This window comes from Thalassophryne amazonica, chromosome 4, assembly GCF_902500255.1.
Source record: "Thalassophryne amazonica chromosome 4, fThaAma1.1, whole genome shotgun sequence".
NCBI classification, from domain to species: domain Eukaryota; kingdom Metazoa; phylum Chordata; class Actinopteri; order Batrachoidiformes; family Batrachoididae; genus Thalassophryne; species Thalassophryne amazonica.
The window spans coordinates 113,520,628-113,545,441 of NC_047106.1; the positions used below are offsets into that span (position 1 = coordinate 113,520,628).

Consider the following 24,814-nt stretch of genomic DNA (forward strand, 5'->3'; position numbering starts at 1 on the left):
AATAAGGTCTAACCTTGCCAACCTTCAGAGCAACGGTGGTAAAGGAAAAACTCCCTCTGAGGAAGAAACCTCAAGCAGACCAGAATCAAAGGCGTGACCCTGTGCTTGGGCCATGCTACAGACACAAATTACAAACAATTCACAAACCGAACATACAGGAAATGTTGCCAGTGCACAGGATGGTTTCTGGAACACATACCACACCCATCTCTGGATGGAGCTAAATACAGTGTAATTTGTCAGCATTAAGCAACAAGAAAAACAGATGAAATACTAAGGTGATCGCCGACCACTAGCCCTAAGCGTCACTAAAAGACCCAGAATTTAGATAAAGTTGAGGCTGCGGCATGCTCAGTTTCCTAATAAAATGAATTAAAAAAGTAAAAAGCATAGAAACGTACTATGCCAGTATGCTAGCCATGCGAAAGGGAAAATAAGTGCGTCTGAACTTGAAAGTCTCTACAGAATCTGACTGTTTTATTGACGCAGAGAGATCCTTCCACAGAAAGGGGCACAATAAGAGAAAGCTCTGTGACCCGCAGACTTTTTATTCACCCTAGGAACACTAAGTAGTCCTGCACCTTGAGAACGCAAAGCCCGGGCCGGTACGTAGGGTTTAATTAGGTCAGTTAGGTAGGGAGGTGCCAGTTCATGAACAATTTTATAGGTTAGTAGCAGAACCTTAAAATCTGATCTCACTGGGACAGGAAGCCAGTGAAGAGATGCCAAAGTCTGGCAGTAGCACTTTGAACCAATTAGATATCCCTAATGCTGGACTGCGGTAAACCGGAAAATAGAATATTGCAGTAATCCATTCTAGAAGAGACAAAGGCATGAATCAGGGTCTCAGCATCAGCCATAGACAGGATGGGACGAATCTTCACTATATTTCGCAGGTGGAAGGAAGCAGTCCTCGTAATAGCTCTAATGTGGAGGTCAAAAGAAACGTAGGATCAAAAATTACCCCAGGGTTCCTTACTTTGTCAGTGTGATGTATGACACACGAGCCTAGGCTAAGGGCTAACTGGTCAAATTGATGACAATATCTCACTGGACCAAGAACCATCATTTCAGTCTTCATTTCAGTGAGTTTAAAAGTAGGAAGTTTCTAGAAATCCAGCTTCTCACTGATACTAAGGATTTTATGTGGATGAAATTACCAGCAGTTATCGACATGTATAATTGAGTATCATCAGCATAGCAGTGAAAGGTAAACCCAGAACGCCGCAGTATCTGCCCAAGGGGTGCTATAAAAAGGGAGAAAAGCAGGGGGCCTAAGACGGACCCCTGTGGAACCCCAAATTTCATGTCACTAAGGTTAGAGGTAGTGTTATAGTACAAAACACAATGAGAACGATTGGTCAGGTATGACGTCAACCATGCAAGGGCACTCCCAGTAATCCCAAAATGATTCTCCAGCCTATTGAGTAGAATATGATGATCCACGGTATTAAACGCAGAATGGCACCAGAACTGTAGTGGTGTCTGAATCCATTGCAAGATCATTCACCACTTTAGTAAGAGCTATCTCTGTGGAATGATATTTTCTAAAAGCTAACTGCAGTGGCTCAAAAAGTTTATTCTCAGTATGGCAGTCCACAAGCTGCTGTGAAACCACTTTTTCCAGAATTTTAGAGCAAAATGATAGATTTGATATTGGCCTATAGTTTTTCAATACACTCGGGTCAAGATTAGATTTCTTAAGTAATGGTTTAATCACTGCAGATTTGAAACATTTAGGAACAGATCCAGAAGTTCATGAGAGATTGATTGCTTGCACAATCGGCCCAAGAGTGGGCCACAGGTCCTTAAACATTTTTATTGGTATAGGATCAGATGAGCAGGTTGTGCTTTATGTAAACAGATGTAGAAAAATGATACTCGAAATGCACTTGAAACCACCAAATGGCACCATTTTCCAGGGGCAGATCCCCTCCATTTGTGGAATGCCCTGTTGCTACTCAGTCACACAACCAACAGTCACATCTCAGTGAATAAAGTGAATACCAGCAGTGCTCCTTGGCAGCCTGTGGTGATTGCATGCTGAAAGCATTTAAATTGGTTGATAAGGCCAATATGTCTTGGCTTGCATTATGTGTGATAGGTAGTCAAGATGCAGTGATAAATACAGTGACTCTTATGGAAGGAGGATGGTGAGAAATCACTGTGGAAATAAGTGGAACTGAAGAGAAATTACATTATTGCATGCAGTGGCTTGCAAAAGTATTCAGCCCCTTGGTATTTCATGCATTTTAATTTGGTTATGGCGTTTCAAATACAAAAACTAAATCAGGTTTCTCAATATAAAAATTTCTCATATTATCGTCCTTTCGACTCAAACTGAAAGCAAATATCTACAACTTGATATAAATGAATTAAAAATATAAGCCAAGATAATGGGTTGCATAAATAATCAGCCCCTTTTGTATAATACCTGTAAATAATCAGTTTAAATGCCAGTTTTCTTCAGATAAGTCAGGGGATGGATACATGGATGTTTCCAAGTCACTGAATATGTCTTGAACTTTATTTAGATCAGTTATGAAGAAATGCAAACAGTATGGAACTCTGTTAAATCTGTGTGAAGTAGACAGTTCTCAAAAACTGAGTGACTGTGCAAGAAGGAGAAGTGAGGAAAGCCACCAAGACAACCCAGAAGATGTTGGAGGCGTCTCTGACTGTGATTGGAGAAATTGTGCATAGTATGGTTTTGAGCCTTTTGCATTTTGCATCCCCAGTTATATAGCTTCATGATAAAGTGCCACGGAGGAGGGTTTTCTTTGACCAAAACATATCTAGGCTTGCATCTCAGATGTACCTTCTGGCAAATTGTAGCTGAACTTTCAGGTCTTCTTTTTAATAAAACCCTCCTTTGTGCCACTTGCAACCCATCATCTTGGCCTTTATATTTGTAATTAATTTATGTCAAGTTGTAGAGATTTGCTTTGTTTGTCTTCTGAAAATGATTTTAGAAATGTTTATATTGAGAAACCTGATTTACTTTTTGTATTTGAAATGCCCTAAACAAATTAAAATATGTGAAATACCAAAGGGCTGAATACTTTTGCAAGCCACTGTACATTTCTAGAAAAGCGGTTATCTAACAACCTGTTTGGGTTGTGATCTGGTGATGTTGTTTTGCACCTTTGATTATCTGTTGGATTAGTTTAAAGAAGGCAGTATTTTTCCAATGTGTTTTTCTGTTCTGCAGCGGTGATGGCCTTCCTCTTTGACTTGAAGGACCTAGTTGACCTCATGTCCATTGGCACTTTGCTGGCCTACTCACTTGTAGCTGCCTGTGTGATGGTCCTAAGGTATTCTATCTACACTCATTCAACACAACTTCAGGGAAGGGAAACATCAGTTGTTGTTTAAGTTACACATATTATTAAATATGCCAAGTGAACAATGTTGAAGCTTCTGTCCTGCTTTGTAGCTTTCTCCCTAAATTTTGTCTGAAAAGTTGGTAGCTGTTCATGTTTTTCCAGATATATCTAAAGCAAGGTGTACATTTATAGTCTGGAACATCTGTGTCGAGTCGGCAGGCCTCAAAAAGTCAGTGACAGTGCAAGAAAGAAACGAGTGAGGGGCTCAGACAACTTTAAGGAATTATTGACTTCTGTGGCTGTGCAGCTTATGTTGCATCAGTTCAACAGCCTTGTTTGAGCCAACGATCTTACCTATGTACTGCTCCTTTGGTTCAGCTTTCTTTGTAGTTGTACTGCTACTGTGGATAAGGCAGATATTGCACGTTGCAGGTATGTCACATTTTAGAGGACCCCCACAAAGAATGTTTAGAATAGGCACACTATGAGGTCTGTTAGAAAACTAACGGACCATTTTATTTTTTTCAAAAACCTGATGGATTTGAATCACGTGTGCTTGCATGAGCCAACCTTGAACCTTCGTGCGCATGTTTTTTTTTTTTTTCACGCCTGTTGGTTGCGTCATTTCCTTGTAAGCAGCCTTTGTGTGAGGATGGGTGGAGTCTCTCGTCGTTTTTTTCTTTGCAAGGAAATGGCAGAACGACTGGAGCAGCGCGACTGCTTCAAATTTGTTAGAAACTGGACCACAGCCAGGTGGAAACCATTCGGATTATTCAGACGGGTTTCGGTGATGATCCTCTGGGCATCACACAGATTAAGGAGCAGTACAACCGGTTTAAAGACGTCTGCACAACAGCGGAGGGCGCGCCGCACTCCGATCGGCATCAACACGCTGAAACGACCGGATCATTTCCAAAGTGAACGCTGTGGTGATGTGGGACTGTCGTGTGATTATCCAAAAAATTGCGGAAGAGGTGGACATCAGCACTTTTTCAGCACATTCCGCTGTGAAAGAAGATTTTGCCATGAAAAGAGCGGTGGCGAAATTCATCGGCACGACGCTGGTGGCGCAGCAAAAGCAGCTCTGTGTTGAAGTCTCACAGGACATGCCCTGACATGCCCAGATCTTGCACCATTCAGAATATTCAGACGGCTTTCGGTGGCTTTTCAGTCGTGTGACTATCCGAGAAATTGTGGATGAGGTGGACATGCCACAACATGTCCTGTGAGACTTCATCACGGAGGCGCTGTTGCTGGGCCATCAGCTTCATGCTGATGAATTTCGACGCCGCTCTTTTCATGGCAAAATCTTCTTTCACGATGGAATGTGCTGAAAAGTGCTGATGTCCACCTCTTCCGCAATTTCTCGGATAATCACACGACGGTCACACATCACCACAACGTTCACTTTGGAAATGATCCGGTCGTTTCAGAGCGTTGATGCCGCCCAGAGTGCGGCGCGCCCTCCACCGTTGTGCGGACGTCTTTAAACCGGTTGTACTGCTTAATCTGTGTGATGCCCAGAGGATCGTCACCGAAAGCCGTCTGAAGAATCAGAATGGTTTCCGCCTGGCTGTGGCTCAGTTTCTGGCAAAATTTGATGCAGTCGCGCTACTCCAGTCGTTCCGCCATTTCCTTGCAAAGAAAAAAACGATGAGAGACTACACCCATCCTCACACAAAGGCTGCTTACAAGCAAATGACACAACCGACAGGCGTGAAAAAAATCACGCATGCGCACGAAGGTTCAAGGTTGGCTCATGCACGCACACATGATTCAAATCCATCAGGTCTTTGAAAAAAATAAAAAGGTCCCATACTTTTATAACAGACCTCGTATTTCCCATATAACATTCATGATACACATTTGTGTTAACAGCAAGTGTGTTTGTCCTTGTAACTTGAAGACAGCTATGCACTTAAATCTGCTGTTGACATTCTGTCTGAAGGTACCAACCGGAGCAGCCCAATTTGACTTACAAAATGGCCAACACCCAAGATGACCATGAAATGGGAGAGTGCAGTACTGAGGGGTCAGTAGATATCCTATCACCGCCAATTCAACACTTCACCTTCAGGAATCTCTTTTTCCCTGCAAGCAAAGAACCTTGTCCATTGTCTGGGTTCATTGTCAACATTTGCACCACCATAATTGGTGAGACACCATCACAATAGACAGCAGACTGAACAAAAGCTTTTCTGAAGACCAAACTGTTCACCTGTACTTTTGCTTTCCACCAAGGTGTCCTGGTATTCCTCTTCAGTGTTGTTGCTGTTCAGGGAGGATTTGCTCAGTGGTCTGTGGTTGTCCTCAGTATTGTCACTGTAATCTGTCTGGTTCTCACCTTAATTGTCTGGAGACAGCCACAGAGCAAGGCCAAGATTTCTTTCAAGGTAATGTAAATATACATATGGTTCCCCTGCCCCATATAGGGTTTTTACACACTGCTGTTTTCTAGTGCTCTGCAACTTATATTTAATATATGTAGAGCATTGAAAAAAGTAAGTAGTTGTATTATTGATTGAAAAGCAAATGCAATCAGAAACATGCAAAAATGAAGAGATGCACTTATTTGTCATAGCCTGACATAACTGCGGTGTATATGCACATGCTTGTTTTAGCCAATCAAAAGCATGACTGTGAACTACACTTGGTGTTTAAGTTAAGGTGTTTTGTGACATCTTACTGAAGATGCCATTGAAACCCTTTGAAATATTCAGGGATTTTATGTGCATCAATTTTTTGTTTGTTTGTTTTTTTACTAAATATTTAGTGAGGCAAATAAGTATTTGATCCACTGTTGATTTTGTACATTTTCCCACCTGCAAAGAATAGAGAGGTCTGTAATTTTATCATAGGTACACTTCCACTATGATAGACAGAATCTTAAAAAAAATATAGAAGATTACATTGTATTTTTTAAGTGTAGGTGACACCAACAAATAACTAAAAATGATGCAAAGTTGATATTTTAAAAAATCCTGTACCATAAAGTAGATAAATGCGCAGGTGAAGGATAAACAGCTGTCTGAAGCCTGCGCTCTATTTCAGTCCTCAGCCACGGCCATATTGTTGCTACGTCATTGGGAGAATGGGACCTGCTGATTCAAGCCAAAATCAATTGTAAACACAGCGGAGGTTGAGCTGTTTTCGGCGATTTTTTTTTTTTTCGTCTGTAGCTTTTTTTTTTTTTTTTTTAAGTCCATTCTGAAGGTGTTTCTGAAGAAGCTGTGGGGGCATAGCCTTAAGGTTTTGAGTCTTATTTAGATGACAATGAGGGAGACAAGACCTTGGAGGATAAACTTCAGTTTGACAACAGTGACAATATTGGCAGAGTTCAGAACACAGAATGGTGCTTAAAAAATAAATAAATAATGCAGATGATTTCAGCATGCAGGTGGAGATGGCAAACTGTTTGTTTTTTGTTGTTGTTTGTTTGCTTTTTTTGCCAAGTCTTGGTCATAATCACCTGATTTTTAAAAACATTTTTTGTTTGTTTTACTATCTGTGACATCAGGAAAAAAGTGAAGAGGAAGTGTGGATTTATTTTTCTTAGAAACAGGTACATAGATTTCAACATACGTTTCAAATGCAGCATTTCAATGTACATTTCATTTGAATGCAGCTAGTGTACTGTACGTTAGTATTAAATCAGAACTCAGAAGAAGTTTGCCATTGCCAATGAACAGGATTCACAGACTAGGAATTTGCTTTGGTATAATGGTGCAACATTAAACAGAGAGCAATATAAAATGCTAAGATAAAATATGTGCTAAAATAAGATAAAATATGAAATAGAAATATGAAAGGCTATGTACAATGACACAAACAGAACAACAGTGCAGTAGGAGGAGTGCAATTAAAAACCAGAGTACATTGTCTAAAGTGACCCATGATAAAGTGACAGAGTTAAGGTTAAGGTGACTGAGTTATGAAGTGTTCATGAGTTTACCGGCAGAGGGGAAGAAACTGTTCTTATGGCGGGAGGTTCTGGTCAGGATGGACCATAGCCTCCTGCCCGAGGGGAGTGGTTTCAATAAACCGTGTGCAGGGTGAGAAGGGTCAGCTGTGATCCGACCTGCTCCGCCCAGAGTCCTGGAGACGTGCAGGTCGTGGAGAGATGGAAGGCTACAGCCGATCACCTTCTCAGCAGAGGCCACAATGCGCTGCAGTCTGTCCCTGGCTGTGGCCCCGGCGTACCACACCATGATGGAGGAGCAGAGGGTGGACTCGATGATGGCCGTGTAGAACTGCACCATCAGCTGGACAGGCAGCTTGGCCTTCTTCAGCTGCCGCAGGAAGTACATCCTCTGCTGGGCCTTCTTGATGGAGCTGATGGTTGACTCCCACTTGAGGTCCTGGGTGATGGTGGTGCCGAGGAAGCGGTGACAGTCCACAGTGGTGATGGGGCTGTTGGTGAGGGCGAGGGAGGGTGGGCGGGGCTGTGGCTTTCCTGAAGTCCACGATCATCTCCACTGTTTTCTGGGCGTTGAGCTCCAAATTGTTGCTGCTGCACCAGCTCATCAGCCGGTCCACCTCCCTCCTGTAGGCAGACTCATCCCCATGCGACGTGAGTCCGATGAGGGTGGTGTCGTCCGCAAACTTGATGAGCTTTACGGAGTCGTGGCTGGAGGTGCAGCAGTTAGTGTACAGGGAGAAGAGCAGAGGGGAAAGGACACAGCCCTGTGGAGATCCTGTGCTGAGAGCCCGAGTGTTCGAGACATTCTTTCCCAGCCTCACACGCTGACTCCGGTCCATCAGGAAGTCTGTGATCCACCTGCAGGTGGAGTTGGGTACGTGGAGCAGAGAAAGCTTGTCCTGGATCAAAGCCGGAAGGATGGTGTTGAATGCAGAGCTGAAGTCCACAAACAGGATCCTAGCGTAGGTTCCTGGGGAGTCCAGGTGCTGCAGGATGGAGTGCAGGGCCAGGTTTATGGCGTCATCTACAGACCTGTTGGCTCTGTAGGCAAACTGCAGGGGGTCCAGGAGGGGGTCGGTGATGGACTTCAGGTGGGATAAAACCAGGCGTTCGAAGGTCTTCATGACTACAGACGTGAGAGCCACAGGCCTGTATTTATTAAGTCCAGTGACGCGTGGTTTCTTGGGGACTGGAACTATGATGGAGGACTTGGAAACAGACTGGAACATGGCATGACTCCAGGGAGGTGTCGAAGATCCCCGTGAAGACTGGGGCCAGCTTAACAGCGCAGTGTCTCAGGGTGGCAGGAGAGACACAGTCTGGGCCCGGGGCCTTACATGCATTCAGCCTCATGAAATGTCTTCTCACATCCTCCTCTTGAACCGAGAGGGCAGCGGTGAGAGGGGGGAGGTCCAGAGTGTTTGAATATCCAGTTGTGTGGGGGGGTGGGGAGGTGTGAGTCCATGACTTGAAAACGTGAATAGAAGACGTTCAGGTCGTTGGCCAGCTTCAGGTCGTCAATATAAATCATTCACACAATGAGTAAATAATATTGTCTTCCCTGTCCGTTTCAGTGAGATCATCTTCAATCTGATGAAAACTTAGCCACTTTTACAAAATGACATCTGAAAATAATTTAATTCCTTACGTCCTGGCTGAAGTTCAGTTCCTTTGTCACACCAGCAGTTTGCCAGGTTACAGCGCCGGCTGTAATCCATTAATTATGGCTGATGGATTGAGTCTGTGCTGTTAATTGAGCCTCCCCTTGTTCCACTGCGGGCTGCTTTGCACTGCAAGTTGAAAGACTCGCAGCCCCTCATCTGCGCATAACGTCTGTCTGCAGGCGATGAAATTATCCCATGAGCCACAAAACAATAAAATGTGTAAATACTCAGTTTTGCCTCTGTCGAGTGGAGAAGCTACAGACACCATGCATGCGACCTCGTCAATATGTATTCCACCTGCCAATCAAAACCATTCTGCCGGTGAGAATTAAAGGACATGTCACACTGAAATCATAGCAATTTTTAGATTTAGTCTGTTAGTGACCATCCGATGATCCACTGGGATTACTTTGTGCACTTCCATGACTGGTTTCAAAGTATACAGCATTCACAGCAAACGGCTACGGAGATTTCTGAAAACAAAGTACTCGTGAGTACTCGAGTGTTTCCGCCAGGTGACGTAGTTCCAAGAAGCGCCCCAGCGTACGCTTCAATGGAAGGTATCTGCTAACGTTAGGAACGAGGCACAGATTAATTCCAAAGTTTACACAAGTATGATGTTGTGTTTTAATGACTCATTTTCTGTTCATTTTGATGCAGTCACAGTAAAAGTAGCAGCTGTGAGGTTTTGTTTACCTATGGCAATTAGTCATAAACGCAGCCCGTTAAAAATGCTAATAAAGCTTGTATATTACTGTGAAAAATCTAATATATATATGTCTGTCATCATGTTGCCTGTACAAATGTCACGGAGACATTCCACGTCCATTAAGCGGCAATAAACAGCTGACGTGGGTTAAAACAACATTAATTCGCTTTTAAAAAGTTCCTTATATGAGAGTTTTATGACATTTGAGAGAGTCTACAAGCTTAATACTTATCATATATTGTTCAAATTCAGCCAGAGGTTTGTCTCAATTGGGGGTTAAAACAGCTGCTGCTATACACACACAGACTCTCTGGAAGTAAAAAAAAAAAAAAATGCTTTCATTGAAAGCTCCAGTGAAAAGAACACAAAGCAAAAGATGAAGAAAAAAAACCCATTCCAATCACCCAGGTGTAAAGATTTCCAAATTAGTCCACAACAAAAAGCAGTCACGTGCGTGCGTGATCGCAATTGCGATCGCCAGCCATGGAATGGTCCACTTGTCCTCACACGGATCCACAGCCAGAAATCATTTTCAAGTTCCACTCGGTCAGAATAATGTCCAGGTCCACTTGCTCATAGGTTCTGATCGCATGCGTGCATAATGTCTGATCACAGCTCTGCCTTCAACTCAACTTCTGTCAAGATTTGTGGCAAACCACACATTATGAGTGCATGTGTGCAGGGAGACTTGCAATCATGAGTACTTTGATGTTGTGTTGCTAACTGGGACATTAAAAAGCAAGCAACATGTCCTTTAACCATTCTGACACCAAAAACGCCGTGCAGCACCGACCCGAACCAGTAGCCTGTAAAAATCCATGAGTTAATGGGACCATTAAGATAATGGTTCTCACCCTGATGTCACTTCCTCCTTCTCCAGTGTCGGGACTCGCCCGGAAGTTTCTGATTTTTAGTAGTGCTCAGTTCAAAATCCGAATATTTAGTAGCATTAACTGCGCAAAAGGAAAGAATAATTTCAAACTGTTTAATTTTAGTCTTAAATACTAAAATATATATATATATATATATATATATATATATATATATATATATATATATATATATATATATATATCATGTCACCTACACTTTAAATCATTATGCACGGTCAAGAATAAGTTTCCGCGTTGTTGCACGCTAACTCACGGAACAGCGCATCGTTAAGTTCTGTCACGTGAATGAGGAATTGTCTACATACACACCCATATTCATCCATCAGCTGCTGAACAATTCAAATCGCTCCAGTTTGTTCCACAGCAGAGGAACTTTGTGACTGCATGTTCAGTTGGGCTCTGTGCCTCGCTCGTTTTCCCCAAACATCATTCACATGCAGCAGGTGGAATACCTGCAGGAGCGCGGTAAGGAACATTGGAACAAAACTTTAAGCCGACTTGGCATCACTGTCCTTCAGCATACTGCAGCAATGAAACTGAATGCGGTGCAGCGGGGTTTAATTGTGCGCACATCAGAGAAGAACACTGTCACGCTCTATTAAGGATCACCACTAATCAAGACGGATCAACACACTCAGTTGCGACCTCCACGACTTGAGGCGAAATGAGGGTGATGTGTGACACCCTCCTAATGACAGCTGCCCTGTCATTAGGAGGGTGCTAACTAGAGCACAGTAGGTGCTAATTAGAGCAATTGTTAGTCACTAATCAATAGGAGTCTGCCTCTCGGTAGGAGGGGTCTGGTTAGGTTTAAACTCCAGCTTTTGCTGGCTTCTGTTATTCTTCTCTACAGGAGTCAAGACAGAAGTCAGACTACCAGAGCAAGAATTTTAGCTGAAGCCCTTGTCACAGTGGCGTATTCATAGAGCTGCTCATTGTGGCGTTGTGTTTCATTTAAATACGCCCGAAATACGCGCGTACTCAGCCTTTTTCAGTGTTTGTTCATACTCGCAGCTGCGTGTGTTCGCGTTTTAAATGTGTGCACACAGTCGTGTGCCATGCTGCACCACTTCAGTGCTATTTTCTGCCCCTGTGGAAGTGCGCTTTATCTACTGCATGGTGTGGTTCAAAAACAGAGACATTTAACATTATTATTTTTTTGTCTTGGTTGATCACTTTCTTTGTGTCCAGATGCTGCTGAGTCTCGCTGTGGTAAAGGCTGCCCTGAACGAAAAGCTGTGACTCATTAAGCTGGGAGAGAGCACTTTTATTGATAGTCAGTCTCTCTCTGTCTCTCTGTCTCTGTGTGTGTGTGTGTGTGATACACACAAAGAGAGAGCGCGAGAGAGAGTGCTTTTATGAAACGATGCGACACAGTCAACAGTCATATAATGAGTCCAGTATGATAAAGTGAAGCAACGATCTTGCAGTATTTATACAACCCCTGGCAAAACTTATGGAATCACTGGCCTCAGAGGATGTTCATTCAGTTATTTAATTTTGCAGAAAAAAAGCAGATCACAGACATGACACAAAACTAAAGTAATTTCAAATGGCAACTTTCTGGCTTTAAGAAACACTATAAGAAATCAAAAAATAAAATTGTAGCAGTCAGTAACGGTTAGTTTTTTTTAGACCAAGCAGAGGGAAAAAAATATGGACTCACTCAATTCTGAGGAATAACTTATGGAATCACCCTGTAAATTTTCATCCCCAAAACTAAGACCTGCATCAAATCAGATCTGCTCGTTAGTCTGCATCTAAAAAGGAGTGATCACACCTTGGAGAGCTGTTGCACCAAGTGGACTGACATGAATCATGGCTCCAACACGAGAGATGTCAATTGAAACAAAGGAGAGGATTATCAAACTCTTAAAAGAGGGTGAATCATCATGCAATGTTGCAAAAGATGTTGGTTGTTCACAGTCAGCTGTGTCTAAACTCTGGACCAAATACAAACATGGGAAGGTTGTTAAAGGAAAACATACTGGTAGACCAAGGAAGACATCAAAGCGTCAAGACAGAAAACGTAAAGCAATATGTCTCAAAAATAGAAAATGCACAACAAAACAAATGAGGAACGAATGGGAGGAAACTGGAGTCAAAGTCTGTGACCGAACTGTAAGAAACTGTCTAAAGGAAATGGGATTTACATACAGAAAAGCTAAACGAAAGCCATCATTAACACCTAAACAGAAAAAAACAAGGTTACAATGGGCTAAGGAAAAGCAATCGTGAACTGTGGATGACTGGATGAAAGTCATATTCAGTGATGAATCTCGAATCTGCATTGGGCAAGGTGATGATGCTGGAACGTTTTTGGTGCTGTTCCAATGAGATTTATAAAGATGACTGCCTGAAGAGAACATGTAAATTTCCACAGTTATTGATGATATGGGGCTGCATGTCAGGTAAAGGCACTGGGGAGATGGCTGTCATTACATCATCAATAAATGCACAAGTTTACATTGATATTTTGGACACTTTTCTTATCCCATCAATTGAAAGGATGCTTGGGGATGGTGAAATCATTTTTCAAGATGATAATGCATCTTCCCATAGAGCAAAAACTGTGAAAACATTCCTTGCAAAAAGACACATAGGGTCAATGTCATGGCCTGCAAATAGTCCGGATCTTAATCCAATTGAAAATCTTTGGTGGAAGTTGAAGAAAATGGTCCATGACAAGGCTCCAACCTGCAAAGCTGATCTGGCAACAGCAATCAGAGAAAGTTGGAGCCAGATTGATGAAGAGTACTGTTTGTCACTCATTACGTCCATGCCTCAGAGACTGCAAGCTGTTATAAAAGCCAGAGGTGGTGCAACAAAATACTAGTGATGTGTTGGAGCGTTCTTTTGTTTTTCATGATTCCATAATTTTTTCCTCAGAATTGAGTGATTCCATATTTTTTTCCCTCTGCTTGGTCTAAAAAAGTAACCGTTACTGACTGCCACAATTTTTTTTTTCCTGATTCTTATAGTGTTTCTTAAAGCCAGAAAGTTGCCATTTGAAATGACTTTAGTTTTGTGTCATGTCTGTGATCTGCTTTTTTTTCTGCAAAATTAAACAACTGAATGAACATCCTCCGAGGCCAGTGATTCTATAATTTTTGCCAGGGGTTGTAGCGCCAGAAGAACAGGGAGATGTGAAATGGCGCATTGTGATTATCAGTAGAAGTAGATAGGACGGTAGCGAATTGCTGTAAAGCGGTCAAAAAAAAACAACAAAACCTTGCTTTGTAATCACGCAAAGCCAAACAAAATGAGTCAAAATCTGCGGAAGGACAATAGAAAGCGACAATACTGGGCCCATATGCACGAATCAGCCGAATGCTAAAAATAGCTCCTAGTGACGTTATTCTAAGAAAAATCTTAGAATTTCTCGAATTCTAAGACATTTCTTAGAATTTTCCCTTGGTAAGATGAAAATTGTCCACAAAGCACCTTAGGCCTTAAGAGAGCTCCTAAGCTGCCAAACTGGTAAGAGTAGGGAGGAGGACTTTTAAAAAGCCTCAGAGTGTCTTAAGCAGACAAGATGTAGGAAAAGACAGAGAGAAAGCAGAGAGATTCTCCGTATGTAGAATGACGGTTTTATGTTCATTTACTGTCTTAATGTATTTATAAATGGTTTAGGTTCTTGTTATCATATACACACATTATTATTTTTTATTATTATCACTATTATTGATATTTATTATTCCATGTATTTTGTCATTTGATTTTTAAATGGGCAACAATGGAAATGAGTGTTTTCACTTTCTTGTCTTACATGCAATTGTAGATAATTGGCATCTGAATGATATGTTCAAGCTGTGTAACAATTTTGTGGTGAGCTGCATGAAATAATGAAAGACAAGTGAGCTTTTGTCTTTTTGGCACTCTGCCATTAGGAGGCGCTCTTATTTTTCAGATAAAACACAATACACTTTTCACTTATGGTGACAACATGGTGACACTAAACCAATTGAACTACAAAAACAATAAATCAACAACACTAACAACATTTTTAAACTAACATGAACCACAATAACATCATGTTCATCATTTGCATTCATAATATATTTAGATGTTGTTAGAGAGGGAATAATGGGATGAGAGATTCTAATGTGTGGAAGACAGTATTCTCACACCAGACGGTAAACATTGGTTTGAAATTTGTTTGCTTGTATACCTTTAAGGTTTTTCTGAACTGTCACTTCACTCACGTCATTGTGTATCAGGCCCTTCCCCTATATAATATGCTTGTATACATTGGGTTCCCACATACAAAGTGTAACTGAAGAAATTGTTCATTGTGTGTTCCCTCCCAGGTTCCTCTGCTGCCCTTTCTCCCAATCATTAGTATGTTCATCAACGTCTATCTGATGATGCAGCTGGACAGAGGCACATGGATGCGCTTTGCCATTTGGATGGTCTTAGGTACTTTGGATTTTTGCACAATGATGCCAGAATTGGAATGCTTTTTTACTTTGTGAAAATTAATTATTTTCTCTGCATTTGTATGTGTACACCACTTCAAGGTCTCGTTATCTACTTTTGCTATGGCATTCGAAACAGTACAGAGGCGGCGTCACCTATGTCTGACATTTACACACCAGCCAGAATCACAAAAGAAGAGGAGGCCATGATCACAGAGAAAGAGTCCTTCCTGCACAACAATGAAAATGATGCAAGAGAGGATGATGAGGATTCCTGAGGAAGCTGCAGGTCCACTAACCCACTCTGGCTTTGTTTTATCATGTTGACTTCTGCTAAAGTCCCTGAAATTGCTGCAAATTCAGTCAACATGGAGGCTTTGTTACAGCCCTCCGGTCAGAAGAACTCTCCTCACTGGAGCCAAAAATGTTTTAATAGAAGCAAAAAGACCAATTTAAAAAGAGAAAATCTCCTTCAAACCCTTGAAACCCAATCTCTATTTTAGAGAACTTTATAGATAGAATAGAATTTTTGTTGTTGTGGTTTAATGTTTTAGCTCATTCTTGACTTTTTGCACTTTGATATAAGCAGTTTCATGCAATACAACAAAGTAACAATAGTAAAGCAAAAGAGTAGGTGAAACAAAGTTGCCCAATTTGTCAGTCCAACTGCTTTATAAAGAGAATTTACTATTAGTCATTGCATTCACAGTAACTTACAATTGGTCAACATGTTGGCTGTCCACATTATAAACTACAGAAGTGCTTTTTTGTTTGGCATCGCTGAGGTCACTTAAGGTTGAAACAATCCCCATCTTTTATTTAAATTTGAAGTTTGTCTGACAGAGACAGCTAAAAAATTTACAACAGATTCCCTATACCGTGTATGTATAGCAACTCTGCCACCTTGTGGATTCAACCATCATTGAATGGGGTTGACATGCTTGCAAACAATGTATACCCACGGAAACTCATCACACAACAGTGAAGCAGTACATAATTTTTATCTTTGCAAACTCATGAAAATCAGTCAATAGCACTTACTACAAATGTATTTGGGGGGAGGGAAAAAAAAAAAGCATTTTCTTATCTTACCTTGAGTTGACACTGGACAGACTACCCTTTAACAGTTTTGGGCTGCAGTCTCTAGCTGGAGCTTTGCCCGGTATAAACTTAACAGCATTGAGTTACAACAATGTAATGCTCAATATTCTGTCCACACATGCATCACTGTATAAATTAGTGCATCAGTTTTGCATGTCTGCTTATAAATTTAATAAAGAGGTGAATATTTAATATCTAGGTCAAAATAATACAAATACATTGTTTCGGTGGCTTTGCAATATGCTGCTGTTTACATTTGTGCATTACAAGATGTACACTTCATGAGATGCTCCAGGTCAAGGGGTGCAGTTTGTCTTTTAAAAAGAAAGAAAGAAACTTCAAATACCTACTTGGAGAAGATCCGTTTGTCACCACTGTAACATGCACACTCTGTAGACTCAGGTAAATAAGGAAGTACAATGGTCAACAAACCGGTTGAGTCATTTTTAGCATTGCAGGGGTTTGCACTAAATCGTTGCATGTTGACCCATTTGGAAATGGTGGTGCTGCTTCCTTGGTGGCACGTGGTCATAAAATGAGTCTGTCCTTGAGTCCTTATAAAATATCACTGTTGTTCTGGTGCTCTAGTGTCACAACCTAAAAATTAGCTGGCACAGCTGGAAACTGTTGACATGAGTGGGATTGTGTTTACTCGCAAATTACATTTAACTTGATATAAATAATTGTGGGTTGTTGGTGACTACTTTAAAATCTTTGATCACCTCAAAGAGCTCTGTCTGAAAAGGTGAAGCATTTTGATGCTAAGCATGGGTACACAAAGCCCAATTCTACTTTTTTTTCCTTGCCTTTTTTTAAACATTAAAGTGTTTCCCTTTTAAATATTTTTATTTTAATTTTGGATGTTTGGGTAGTTAAAGATATACAGCCTTACAAATTTCACTTAGCTGACAAAATTGAGTTTCTACTGAAATTCAGGCATTATAATGTGGTTTTACTTTTGAAATGTATCAAAATTACAGCTCTTTTTAATAAAGAGAACATATTTATCTGGAGGGGATTTCCATAATAAATATTTTATTTTTCTTCTTACGATGTCTGCAAGAGGACGTGTGTGTGCACATCCCTGAGCTTTTGAGAAGACCAGATGTTACCTCTGGTGATGTGCGCACGCTAACGTCCATGAGATGTCTTGTAAATTACTTCAGAGGTGTTATCTGGTTGCAGAAACAGCATTTTTACATTTACATAATTTATGAGAAACATTTTAGATTTACACCATAGTTACATCTATGAAAGCTAGAGTGAGGAATCCTTATACGGCTAATGTAACGCTGCCATGCCTACATGGGTGCACGGCCGCCATTACCAGAGAAGGGAGGAAAAAGGACACGAAGTACATGGATGTGCGATACAGCGTGTGTGTTGAATGAATGTGGAGGTCAAAAAGAACAAAGAAAAATCAAACACCAAGACAGACACAGCTGTTTGTCCTCTCTGGTAATGGATCAGCATGCTCCTCGCCGGCATACGGCCAGGCATGAGTCCTCACTCTAGCTTTAATATATGTAACTCTGATTTACACAGATATGCAGCCATTTTGAAGCGTTTTCCACCATGTTGGATTAGCAGTCAGAGAGAGACCAGCCAACAAACGTCACAGTGCCTCTGTACTCTGGCTGTCACTGTGTGCTTCCCATCATCCCTTGTGCAAGTCAGGGGAACCCCACTTGATGCATGACATCGCCATTATACTGTATGGGTCGCTGCCGTAAGTAGTTCAAGGTCGTCTGTTCTTTCCCTTTTTCTAGACTAAATTAATTTTTCTCAATGTCATATTATTAATCCCCTATTTAAAAGCTAATAAATAAAATTATAGTGGTGCCAAAGAAAATTATTTTTATGCCTTAAATCTTCAAAAGCTTAATGGACCTGTACCTTTTCATGTGACCCGTGAGATTTTTATTTTTAATTGGCCAACTGTTCCTTGGTCTGAAAAAGTTTGAGAAAAACTGGTTTAACGTGATCTGCTTCAGTAATTTGTGTTATCATTTGAAAAACGTAATGCTTCTTGGGCCATGTTGTCTCCATCAGAAAACTGCACTTTTTAATTTTTGCTGAATAGAAAATGCACATGCTGCTAAAGTGAATTAGTAAAAACTACAGCATACATCCTAGCTGTATTTTTTAACACCTGTGTCCCAGTGAGTTGTTCAGCCCAAGTGTTGTGAAATGTATTTTACTGTAAATATTGATTGCTGATTTTGAAAAACACATATTGTAATGTTTTGACAGAATCGTGATCTCTGTGGAACATTGTAATATTTTTAATTTGTATACATCACCATGAGCGAGCGCACAATCAGCTGGTGAAGCCAAACTGCTGGTGTTTCTGTAGTATTCAGGCTCAGTACACACACTGGAAATGTACTGCAATCAATGTACAATAGAGTTATGATGTGTCAGAAGGGCCTCCACATGTCAGTCCTAAAATGTGTTGATGTTGTGAAATAACTGAGGTAGAATGTGGAGCCCCAGGGCAGCTAAATGTCAAAGGTCCAGGTCCAGTGTGTGTCTGTTAAAGTGCAGCAGGGTGGAAAATCTCAACACGATAGAGAAATTGCAAATGTGGGAGGTTTGAGACAATCTTCATTCTTTTGACAGATTACATTTAAAATGGTCTAAAGCCCTATTCACACAGGATTGTTTTTACATGTGGAGGTGCAGTGATGTCATTTTGCCATAAGATGTCTAGATTGTGTGATCTATTTGCATGGATAACAAATTTTGGTATAAATGACAGATGTGAGTGGCTATTCATTAAATGTGCTTGCATCGTCTATACGCTGACGATGTTTTGCTTACACTTACCAAACCTGAAGCCAGCCTCATCACATTAATAACCCTACTTGACACATTTGGATCATACTCTGGTTACAAATTAAATTTCCACAAAACTCAAATCCTTACAATTATAAACCAAATAAAAATGTCCTAAAATGCTTACAATGTAATTGGAACAACTGTATAATTAAATACCTAGGGGTCCAAATAGCCAAGGACTCAAACGATCTTTCTAAATATAACTGACCCCCTGACAAATAGTATTAAAGCAGACTTAAAGAGATGGTTGCTCCTCCCTATGAACATGTATCACAGAATTGAAATGATAAAATTGACCATATTACCTAAATTATTTATTCCTGGCATTACCAATCGAAGTGTCCTCCAGGCAATTTGTTGAATGGAACAGAATGATTTCTAATTTCATTTGGAATAAACAATGTCCATGAAAAAAATACGAAACCATGCAATTAACAGTGGAGGAGGAATGGCTCTCCCTTGTCTTGAAAGTTACTATAAAGCCGCACAGCTTAGAGTTTTGGTCTTGTGGTGTGACTCAACTGAGGATCCCAAATGGAAAGGAATTGATCAAGCAGAGATTGGTGTTCCTCTTCCCTCTATTTTGGGAGACAAACAGAAAATGAAAACACTCTTAAACAGTGTAAATGTTTACATAAGAACACCATTAAGTATTTGGTTTAAAGAATTTAGAAAAGAGACCTTTGAAAAAGCTGCACGAATTTTGTGCTGGCCTGCTTATACACAATTTACTCCCTCCAAAATTGATAGCAAATTTCAATACTGGTGTAACAAAGGAATAACTGCGTATTGGAAAATATCAGATTGCAACATAAAAAGCTTTCAACAACTAGTAATTGATTATGCCATGGAGAAGGATGACTTCTACAGGTATCTTCAGTTGAGACATCACTTCAATGACATCAAAAATACAAAACAAGAAACTGGTGAATTGGTTGGGCTTATTTTGGATGTATGCAAAGGGAAACTTACAAAAAAGTATGTTTCTTCCACATATTCTGTTCTGCAAATAAGACGAGCAACTTCAACTATATATATATATATAAAACAGAAATGGGAAAAAGAAGCCGGAATCAATTTAACCGAAGATGATTGGTTAAATATATGTAAAACTATCACGACAACCGCAAGTTCAGATTTGTGGAGAGAATTTATGTGGAAGAACACTGAGGTACTTTACAACACCTAAAATCAAAGAACATCAGACCAAAGGCCATACACAGGGCAACTGTTGGAGGAAATGTGGACAGTCATCAGCTGGACATTATGACATATTTGGGAAATGCCCCAATATTGCGACTTACTGGTCAGATATAATTCAAACAATTAAGACTGTAACCAGACATCAAATGCATGAAAGTTTCAGTGTATTTTATTTAGGAAATATACCTACCGAGATGAGAAAAAAGGGCCGTTACCTCCTTCAAATATTACAGGCAGCCAGCAAAAAAGCAATAACCCGAAAATGGCTACAAGAAGAACCCCCCACTCTTACAGAATGGACAAATGTTAACGAAATATACGAGATGGAACAAATAACTTTTTCTTTGAGACAATCTTCGGACAAAGGGAAATTGTTTTGGAAAAATGGACATATATTTATTCTTGATGTAAGCAGTTGTTTAAATACATAAATATACATAGAGAAGATGTAATCCAATGTGGCTTTCAATATCGTCAATTCTGAATGTATCTCACTTTTGGTCGGGTCGGTCTGATATGTTGTTTAATTTGTTTTTTTTATGTTTGGGGGAAAAAACTAAAACTTAAGTTTAAAAAAAAATGTGCTTGATACACCACAGTCACCTTCTCAAAAAAATAAAATAAAAATAGAATTATCTGCTTTTCCCCTTGTTCATTTCCATAAGATTCCACTTTGTGACTGAACAAACCTATTGACAGTCACTCTATTGTCTTTATAAATAGTCTTTCAGCTCCACTTTTTTTCTTTTTCTGGAGGTGCACTCTTGTGCACTGCATGAGCCATGGCAGAGCAGCTGATCTGAAAAATATATGCGTCCCGTCCCACTGGCATTGTTGCGTTATGTATTTTTGTTTGCTTTTTGTTTTTTTTTTGTTTTTGTTTTTTTAATGAAGGTTATAGGAGATGCATGGTGGAGAAATAAGAGCTGAAATGAATGTGATTTGGCACCCAAATTAATACAGTAATTCAACTTGATTTGTCTTCCAAATACCTCTTTAATCCCCACCATACTTGGAACAAATGGTGGAAAAATCCTTCTCCCCAGAATATTGATGCATGTATTTGCATAGGACAAGTCTAACCTGGAGTCAGTTCTTCATATTGTTATACAAAAGGTCAAAGCTGGTTTGTTCATGAACACACAATCTGTAAAAATTACTGAAATGTCACATGGATGGGACTGAAATTGCTGAGAAACCAAATAATTGCATCACTCCACCTCCCCGTTTGAAACTGATCATGTGAATTAGGCTTTATTATGTAAACTAAGTACATTTTACAGTTGTTCTTCAGGTTTCATGGTAAACATCCACAAAATCCAAAATTCCAAGTCCCTGCATATACAACCCCTGGCAAAAATTATGGAATCACCGGCCTTGGAGGATGTTCGTTCAGTTGTTTAATTTTGTAGAAAAAAAGCAGATCACAGACATGACACAAAACTAACGTCATTTCAAATGGCAACTTTCTGGCTTTAAGAAACACTATAAGAAATCAAGAAAAAAAATTGTGGCAGTCAGTAACGGTTACTTTTTTAGACCAAGCAGAGGAAAACAATATGGACTCACTAAATTCTGAGGAATAAATTATGGAATCACCCTGTAAATTTTCATCCCCAAAACTAACACCTGCATCAAATCAGATCTGCTCGTTAGTCTGCATCTAAAAATGAGTGATCACACCTTGGAGAGCTGTTGCACCAAGTGGACTGACATGAATCATGACTCCAACATGAGAGATGTCAATTGAAACAAAGGAAAGGATTATCAAACTCTTAAAAGAGGGTAAATCATCACGCAATGTTGCAAAAGATGTTGGTTGTTCACAGTCAGCTGTGTCTAAACTCTGGACCAAATACAAACATGGGAAGGTTGTTAAAGGCAAACATACTGGTAGACCAAGGAAGACATCAAAGCGTCAAGACAGAAAACTTAAAGCAATATGTCTCAAAAATGCACAACAAAACAAATGAACGAATGGGAGGAAACTGGAGTCAACGTCTGTGACCGAACTTTAAGAAACCGCCTAAAGGAAATGGGATTTACATACAGAAAAGCTAAACGAAAGCCATCATTAACACCTAAACAAAAAAAACAAGGTTACAATGGGCTAAAGAAAGCAATCGTGGACTGTGGATGACTGGATGAAAGTCATATTCAGTGATGAATCTTGAATCTGCATTGGGCAAGGTGATGATGCTGGAACTTTTGTTTGGTGCCGTTCCAATGAGATTTATAAAGATGACTGCCTGAAGAGAACATGTAAATTTCCACAGTCATTGATGATATGGGGCTGCATGTCAGGTAAAGGCACTGGGGAGATGGCTGTCATTACATCATCAATAAATGCACAAGTTTACGTTGATATTTTGGACACTTTTCTTATCCCATCAGTTGAAAGGATGTTTGGGGATGATGAAATCATTTTTCAAGATGATAATGCATCTTGCCATAGAGCAAAAACTGAAAACATTCCTTGCAAAAAGACACATAGGGTCAATGTCATGGCCTGCAAATAGTCTGGATCTTAATCCAATTGAAAATCTTTGGTGGAAGTTGAAGAAAATGGTCCATGACAAGGCTCCAACCTGCAAAGCTGATCTGGCAACAGCAATCAGAGAAAGTTGGAGCCAGATTGATGAAGAGTACTGTTTGTCACTCATTAAGTCCATGCCTCAGAGACTGCAAGCTGTTATAAAAGCCAGAGGTGATGCAACAAAATACTAGTGATGTGTTGGAGCGTTCTTTTGTTTTTCATGATTCCATAATTTTTTCCCTCTGCTTGGTCTAAAAAAAGTAACTGTTACTGACTGCCACAATTTTTTTTTTCCTGATTTCTTATAGTGTTTCTTAAAGCCAGAAGGGTGCCATTTGAAATGACTTTAGTTTTGTGTCATGTCTGTGATCTGCTTTTTTCCTATAAAATTAAACAACTGAATGAACAGCCTCCGAGGCCGGTGATTCCATAATTTTTGCCAGGGGTTGTAGAAAACTGGGTATTTGCAAAAATTTAGGTTTTTGTGACGTATGTAACAGAAATCATGTCTGTTTAGTCAAGCGTGCTTTGTAGGGGTGTGGCAAACAGCAGCTGCCTTCCTGTTAAAGCAGCACACAGAAGCACTCATGTCAAATTGATCTAAAGGTGGACCTTTGTTGAGGCTGCATCAGCTCAGAGTTCTGCTCAGCTCACAGTATTATGTCTGGCTTTGAACTTCACTGTGTGGTTTTTAGACCCTTGTTGAGCAATATGAACTTGTAAACTTGTATAATATGACCCTTTACAGACCAATGAGCTAGACAGCTATGTGTATAGTTGCAGTCCGTGTAATACTGCATTTTAGGGTATTTAAACAGTAGTCTCATTTAAAAGCTGCAGAAAGTTTTCCGTTACTACCTTGTAGAGTTAAATGTGATGCTGTGATTTTCAGTTTTTCATCCTGTCATTTTATTCATTTGCATCATTTTAAAATCATTTTTACTTATTTTAAAAACAAGTTTTTAGACTTTATTATTGCTTTTTGTCTTTTTGCTTAAAGTGACATGCAGTCATAATCATTCAAGAAGAAAACTTTGCCGTCAGATTTTATTTTACCACACCATGTTTGTTAGTAGACACAGTTTGCTTTTGTAGGTGGAGGGATTATGATTATGATGTACAAAACGGTGTCATATTAACTTACTGCTCTTCACGAGGTAGAATCTTTTTGTGTTTTGGAGTTTTGCTCATTTCCCTTTCCAGGAATGTTTCCTTGTATTGAGCTACCCACAATATGTTTCAGTATGTTTTGTGTGCTGCACAACTGCAAAAAATAAAAACAAAAATAAAATTCCTATCAAATATGTAACTTCTACTCAAAATATTATATGGCACAATCGCTTAAGTTAAATTTAAGGTTTTTTTAGAATGAGCTTTTGGATAATGTTGAACGGGTAGTTGAGTGGTTCAAATCCTGCTCATGGTACCTGTCTTTGGCCTTGGACAAGACATTTAATCTGCATTGTCCCAGTCCACCCAGCTGTAAATGGCTACCAACCTTGCCTGGGAAAGTAGCCTGCATCTGACTGGTGTCCCATCCAGGGGGTGTCATAGACTTAGTACCATATAAACTCTGAGGTCAGTTTGTGCCGGTGCTTATCTCCAGATTTCGGAGCGGATGAGTGACTCCCCACTAGACAGGACACCAGTCAGACGCAATCCACTTTTTTACACACACATATAAAAAACAACATTTTAGGGTGCAGTTATTTTTTAGTATTCAACACTTTCTGAATGAGGGAGAAATACAACTAATTTCTATAGATCATATTTCAAAAAAACCTAAGTGAATTTTCACTTGTTGGCGGAATTATTTTTGTATAAGATTGTTTAACTACAGAATTGAGGGGTGTTACTTGTTTTACAAATGACAACATTATAATCTTATAACGAGTCAATAAAGCTAATTTCATCTTGGCTATAACTTAAAAACAAGTTATTCCCAAGACGCTTACTGTCATTTTTAAGGGGTGTATGCATATGACTGAAATTTTTCTTGAGTGATTTCGTCATATTAATTGCAGATTAGATATTTTGACTAGAAACCAGACAAATATACTTGGTAAAAGTTAGCATTTTTGCAGTGAGGCCAGGTAGATCATGGGAGTCCTGGAGGTGTGATTGTACTGATCCTGCAAACCAAAGTATGCTTCTGTAGTGTTGGCAGCAGCTATACAGGACACTCATGGAAAGTGTGAAGGGTC

The 24,814-nt window shown here is 40.0% G+C and overlaps 1 protein-coding gene across 2 annotated transcripts in view; it reads left to right on the forward strand.

Annotated features, from left to right (window-relative positions):
- LOC117508637 (high affinity cationic amino acid transporter 1-like) overlaps window positions 1-16,347 on the forward strand; it is a 48,632-nt gene extending 32,285 nt beyond the window's left edge. Inside the window, exons 8-12 of one of the 2 annotated variants that reach the window (XM_034168439.1) lie at window positions 3,212-3,314; window positions 5,275-5,480; window positions 5,568-5,719; window positions 14,822-14,930; window positions 15,032-15,207. In XM_034168439.1, the coding sequence (XP_034024330.1) occupies window positions 3,212-3,314; window positions 5,275-5,480; window positions 5,568-5,719; window positions 14,822-14,930; window positions 15,032-15,207 (746 nt within the window). Of the gene's footprint in view, window positions 1-3,211; window positions 3,315-5,274; window positions 5,481-5,567; window positions 5,720-14,821; window positions 14,931-15,031 lie in introns of both variants that reach the window. The other variant, XM_034168438.1, reaches the window with a different exon arrangement.
- Window positions 16,348-24,814: the final 8,467 nt, after the last annotated feature.